This window comes from Volvox carteri, assembly GCF_000143455.1.
Source record: "Volvox carteri f. nagariensis unplaced genomic scaffold VOLCAscaffold_1, whole genome shotgun sequence".
In the NCBI taxonomy this organism is placed as follows: domain Eukaryota; kingdom Viridiplantae; phylum Chlorophyta; class Chlorophyceae; order Chlamydomonadales; family Volvocaceae; genus Volvox; species Volvox carteri.
Window position 1 is genome coordinate 4,096,846 of NW_003307545.1, and position 5,489 is coordinate 4,102,334.

At 50.1% G+C, this 5,489-nt stretch overlaps 1 protein-coding gene across 1 annotated transcript; it reads right to left on the minus strand.

Moving 5' to 3' along the window:
* Positions 1–815: 815 nt before the first annotated feature.
* VOLCADRAFT_86286 (uncharacterized protein) lies at positions 816–5,073 on the minus strand (the record flags this gene model as incomplete). Its single annotated transcript, XM_002946182.1, has 6 exons — positions 816–858; positions 1,109–1,271; positions 1,734–2,166; positions 2,782–2,891; positions 4,198–4,324; positions 4,780–5,073. The coding sequence occupies 6 exons, from the start codon at positions 5,071–5,073 to the stop codon at positions 816–818; spliced, it is 1,170 nt and encodes a 389-aa protein (XP_002946228.1).
* Between the last annotated feature and the right edge of the window lie 416 nt (positions 5,074–5,489).

Genomic DNA, 5,489 nt, shown 5'->3' on the forward strand with positions numbered 1-5,489 from the left:
CTCACATGTGTGTCTCCTGTAGGATTCTAGTGGCTTTGGCATAGACACCCCATTTTTGTTGGCTGGAGGAATGAACTCAAGTACAAGCTTGTACAGTCGGAATATTATCTATTCCTAATTTTCAGGACCACGGACAATTTTTTATTCCGAATTCGGCATAGGGGGTGTTTCCACTTGGATTAAAAGTCGCGGATTAAGGCTTAATCCGTCGCATATGGAAACATCGCGCGGATTAGGACGGATTAGGCGGATTAAGGTTGGCGCGATTAGTTAGAGATTTCCGTCCGTATTCACGCGCTTCGCGGATTAATTATAGATTAATATGCTATGAAATGCGAGCTTTCTGCCTATACTAAAAGCTCAAACTTGGTGCGAAAAATTTGCTACTTGGTGGCCACCAGGTATCAAATTGACAATCTCGGATTAACACTTTTCACGACGCCTCATAAAAAGCCTGAGTGATAGGTTGGAAGGTTATCCTTTATAAAGGCTGTAGGTGTTCCTAGTTTTGTGGAAGCTTTGTGCTTCTTGTTCGGCATTATGCACCACACCGTGGGTGTCGTTCAAAGGTGCTACAAGGCCTTCATGTTGATACTCGATAGTATTTTAAATGTCTGGCAATACTCGTTTTTGCATTTTATGCACGGAATGAGCAAGTGTCGTACTTCAATCCGTTTCTTAATCCAGACGTATGAAACACTCCGACGGATTAGCGGTGGATTGGCGCGGCTTAAAAATACCTTAATCCGCGACTTTTAATCCAAGTGGAAACACCCCCATAGATTCCGCATAAACAAACGCTGGGCTATGTGCTGCTAGCTTCTCACAAAAGCGTGCGTGTGCATGTGTTTTAATGATCTGAGACGCGATGAGGGAAGTGCCGATGGGGATACACGAGAATAACTTTACCAAAGTGAGCTCCGTAGTCCAGCGAAGTCTTAAAACTTTTCAATAGGAAACGGTAGTCGTTGCTTGAATGTTGAACAGAAGTGTGATATCAAAAATCCGTACAAACAAGCGGCACTATAGTGGAGAAGAGAAACTAGGTGGTGGGAGCGACTGGGTGTGTATGCGCATGTGAATGTGTGACAAAATCAATCTCCCTTACCTTCTCGACTCAAGGCAGCTGCGACCGAAGATGTTCGTCCAAAAAGAAAGAATGTTCATGGTCGCGCGACTGCCGCCAACGTCTTTGCAGTATTCCTGCAGCCGCTTTGAGTGCACAGCAGCCGCCACCATCAACAAGAATAGGGACAAGGTAACCACAGTCCCTGCATACACGTTAAGTTTGCATGCATGAACAGGTCATGATCATGAGCTCATGTCTGGATGTGTACGAGATGACATGTCATCTCATGGTAGGCACGTGCCCACTGGCATCTGGTTGGATGCTCAAGCCACCCGCCATCAGTAGCCGGGGCGGACTCGAACCCTACTACCAGGCTATACAAGCTGCACTCTTTAAACCATTTGTTCCGTCTTGTATTTGATCTGCAACCTTGCGATCTCTAATCCTTATCTTGTCCTTACGGTTTAGCTTCTCCAGAAATATATTTAGAAGCTGTAGAAGCGGTCAGCTGCTACAGAAGCGCAACCTGAATGACAGGAGCAAGAAACATGCTCCCTGCACAACATTTCGAACCACCTGGCATGTGACATGTGCAGAATATGCATGTTCACTTCACTCCGCTGTCTTTCTGCCCACACCGCCCTGTCCAGCATCACCCACCCACCTGCCAATACAGCCCCTACTACCACTGCACGGCTGCGGGCCTGGTTTTCCTCCATGCCACTTGCCACCGGCAGTGTGCTGTCCTGCCGCTGCGTCTGCTTCACTTGTGGTGAAGAGGCATTACCATCAAGAGCCTGAAGCTGCAGATCTGGTCGGTAATCGTCTAAGAAAGACGTCGTGACATTCTCAAACTGGCGCTTGGTTTTCTGGAAGCAGACCAGGGGCTCGGCCTGCTGCTCTTTGAGGCACGTGGTGCTCACGGGGTGCTCACACAGGAGGGTGACATTTTGAAAATAGAATATGGTGTTTGTGAGGACGGCCTGGTCTGAGGACGGGTCAATGCGGATGCCGTCACCCGCCACATCCACTACGAGGGCACCATCTGGCCAACATCGTTGTAGTGGCGGCACAGAGGACCCGTTGCGGCAGCCACCCTGTTGCAGACAGGGATCAAGGCTTAACCAGCAAGATGATGAATGCATACGTAAGCAAAAGCCCTACAGGATATGCCCCGAGGCGCCCTAGAGGTGTGACTAGGGAAAGAGGAACGTCAGTAGGGATCAGATCCCCTTGGCATCTCACTACCGTGAATACTCTTTGCCTGATGCTACAATTTCCCCGGTCTGGTCTGGTCTGGAAGCACTACTGCAATTTGCGGTTTAAGGTCCTGGATTTGATTCCTGGGTAGACCCCCAACATTGTCGGGAGTGTGAGATTATGGCTAGCTGCGGGGATGAGGAATAGGAGGTTCATGGACCGAGATTCGCATGCAGGACCGGTGGTGAGATCGCTGAACCCTCTGTCTCTATGGATGTTCAGGTGACCATGATGATGAGGATTCTATTAGGCAGAATCATCCGCCTTGGAATTCCAGTTCGTATGCATAGTACAGTGTGAAAATGGTGGATGGCAGTGTTTAATTGGCCCAGAAGCCTCCCACTCTGTAACAGAAACATGTTACCTCTGGGCAAGCAAGCTGCCATGCAGGCCTTGGGAGCACAAGGTAATGTTGCGAGCACGCAGGTGATGCGTGCAACCTAGCCACCTACCTCCGGATGTTGGTAACCCAGCTCGACCAGCTGTTTGGCATGCGGGTATTTCGCCGGCGGCTTGACTGCCTTAACGGTTTGTAGCTGCAATTCAGTTGGGAAGCAGAACCCTGGCGACACACGCGGGTGCAGCAGGAATGAAACCCGTCACCACACACATGGGCCACCGATTGGCCCAGAAGCCGCCCACTCTGTAACCACATTACATTACATTACATGCGCCCTGCTGAAGAAGCCCACACCATACCAACGCAACCGCTGCAATAGTGATATCTGCTGATGCTGCTGATGGCGACAGAACACAGCTAACGGGATTATCCATGTGTGAATGGATGCAAGAGTGCATGCTCCAGGCAACATGCTGCAAGAATAGACTTTCTGGCCTCTTGCTCATTACCAGTATGCATATGCATAGTGAGTGCTGGCATACCAGTGCAAATGATATGTTCATGCCCACGTCAACACGTGCATGCATTCTCTAATACCAGTGATGAAAGAAGTGTAAATCATCAGCACATGGAGGTGGATGCATGCGTGTGTGGCTGTACTGGATGTTGGGCATCAAGGTACACATGGCTGGTTAGACTTACTTGACCCTAAGACTTACTCATTGACAAGGCTGCTGGCCCGAGCTGCAATTCTGACGCTTGGTTTGGCAGCGTGGGAGCCAGGAAGGAAAAGCCTGCACAACATCGGTCAATCAGTTTGCCATGCATGGCTGTACATGCAATAAAGTGATGGGGCCGTCGCCTGCTGGCAGTAGCGAGCCTCATCGACTCACATTGAGGTAGCCAGTGTCAACCTGCTATCGAATTGCTTGGTGTGATGGGTTAGTCATCCTTGTGCAGCGCTTATGAGACTGCTACAGTTGGAGGAGAGGTGAGTGAAGCCTGGTGCAGCAGCCAGCATTTACTACCAGCGTGTGGCATGTACGGCACCTCTGTCCTGGAGCAACAGCAGCTATTACAACACGAGCAGCAGTTGTAATAGCTGCGGTTCAGCTGTGGCTTTCCGGGCTGCACGCATGCATGTGTGAGAGGGATCAGCTCCCCTGGCATCTCCCAACTGAGTACTCTTTGCCTGGTGTTACATTGGTGCGAATTGCTAGGAGGTGGGAACTCCCCGGATCGAATCCGGTCGCGAACATGTCGCACACCAGGTACGATGCAGCATACTCTTACCCTGGTGGATGCCCGGGCGGGTGAGAAGTCTACCAGCTGAGTAAAAACGAAGTCCTTCATCTCGGACGGGGACTGACGAAATGTCAATAATAAACAAACTCACAATCCTACGGGATCTCAAACAACCTAAAATCCTACGGGATATGCCCGGGGGCGCCCGAGGACGTTCGCTCGAGGGGGGGAGGAATGTGAGAGGGATCAGCTCCCCTGGCATCTCCCAACTGAGTACTCTTACAGCATGTGTACACCGCCAAGCAAGTAACGCCAGCTAACTTGCCCTGTTCACGATAGTTGTTGTCTCCGTTTGCGCTGTCCAGGAAAAGGAAGCGCATAGCCCAGATGACCGTGTCCATGAGCCGAACCTGGTGATACATGACAAGGAATGCAAGAGTGGCGGATGAGATGTACATATGTACATCTCATATACTATACTTACATGCATGTAAGTATGGCAGCAATGTGGGATATTGTCAGCCTAGCAACAGCATAACATGCATATATTGCACAGAAAGCTCATCACTCTTACCATTCAAACCATAGATGATAGCACCGGCTTGACATCCTTTTTAGGCATCATAAATACCTCCTGGCAACTAGCTGGCTGGCAGGTGTGAAAGGTGTGTGTGAAAGGGTGTATGGTGCACGCTGTCCTCTTGTTGTGATATCAGCACTAGTGACCATCGAGGAAAGAGGATAGAGGCGTGGGTCCCTAGTAAGCATGCACCACCCTTGCACCAATAACACACAATCGTATGTGCGTGCATGAAATAACACAATGTTGTACCTAAGTATGTACAGCACCCCCGTCTTTGCTCACCACGTCCCTCACGTAATGGAGGCGCAGGAGTGGCCAGTCCGCCTCGTCTCCTTCCAACGTCAAGTTGCGGGTAATGGGGATGGGCAGGTTGCTGCCGACCGCCTCCCAGGTATCAGGCGGGACATCGATCAGTGGAGAAGTGAGAACGATACGCTTGACAGCTGGATCCCGCAAGGCGGCCACAAAGAGGGGGCCATCTGATACATTTGCAACTCCAGAGCTGCTGACAAGCAGCCGGCCATGTCGGTGTTGTCCCAGCCGCGAAGAACCTGTTCCGGATACGAAATGAGCCATCGTGCTGCCTCTGCAAGCGCTGAAGCCATTGTGTCCCCCTATTATAAGGAGACCCAGAACCATGCAAAGCGCTTTCCATGCTGCGTAGAATCCGGCAGCTGGACGGGGCACTGTGTTCGAGGCAATGCTGCTGCGTACAACCTGTCGGACTTTATTAGAAATGTCCCCAATACGTTGGGTCATTCAACGTCTTATACTTGAAACTCAAGGCAGGCCGCAGTTTGCCTGGTCTCCCGTGTCATGTAAAATTTAAATTAGCCGTTTATGGGATGCACAAAATGACAGATATTCAACACTGTCTATCGCCATTTCAAGGTTAAGGAGCTGTACTGGTAGCAGTCACGAATGAGTGGCCCATTTTTTGGTTGGCTAGTGACACTTTAAATTTATATGAGGAACACTTTCATGATAAAGTA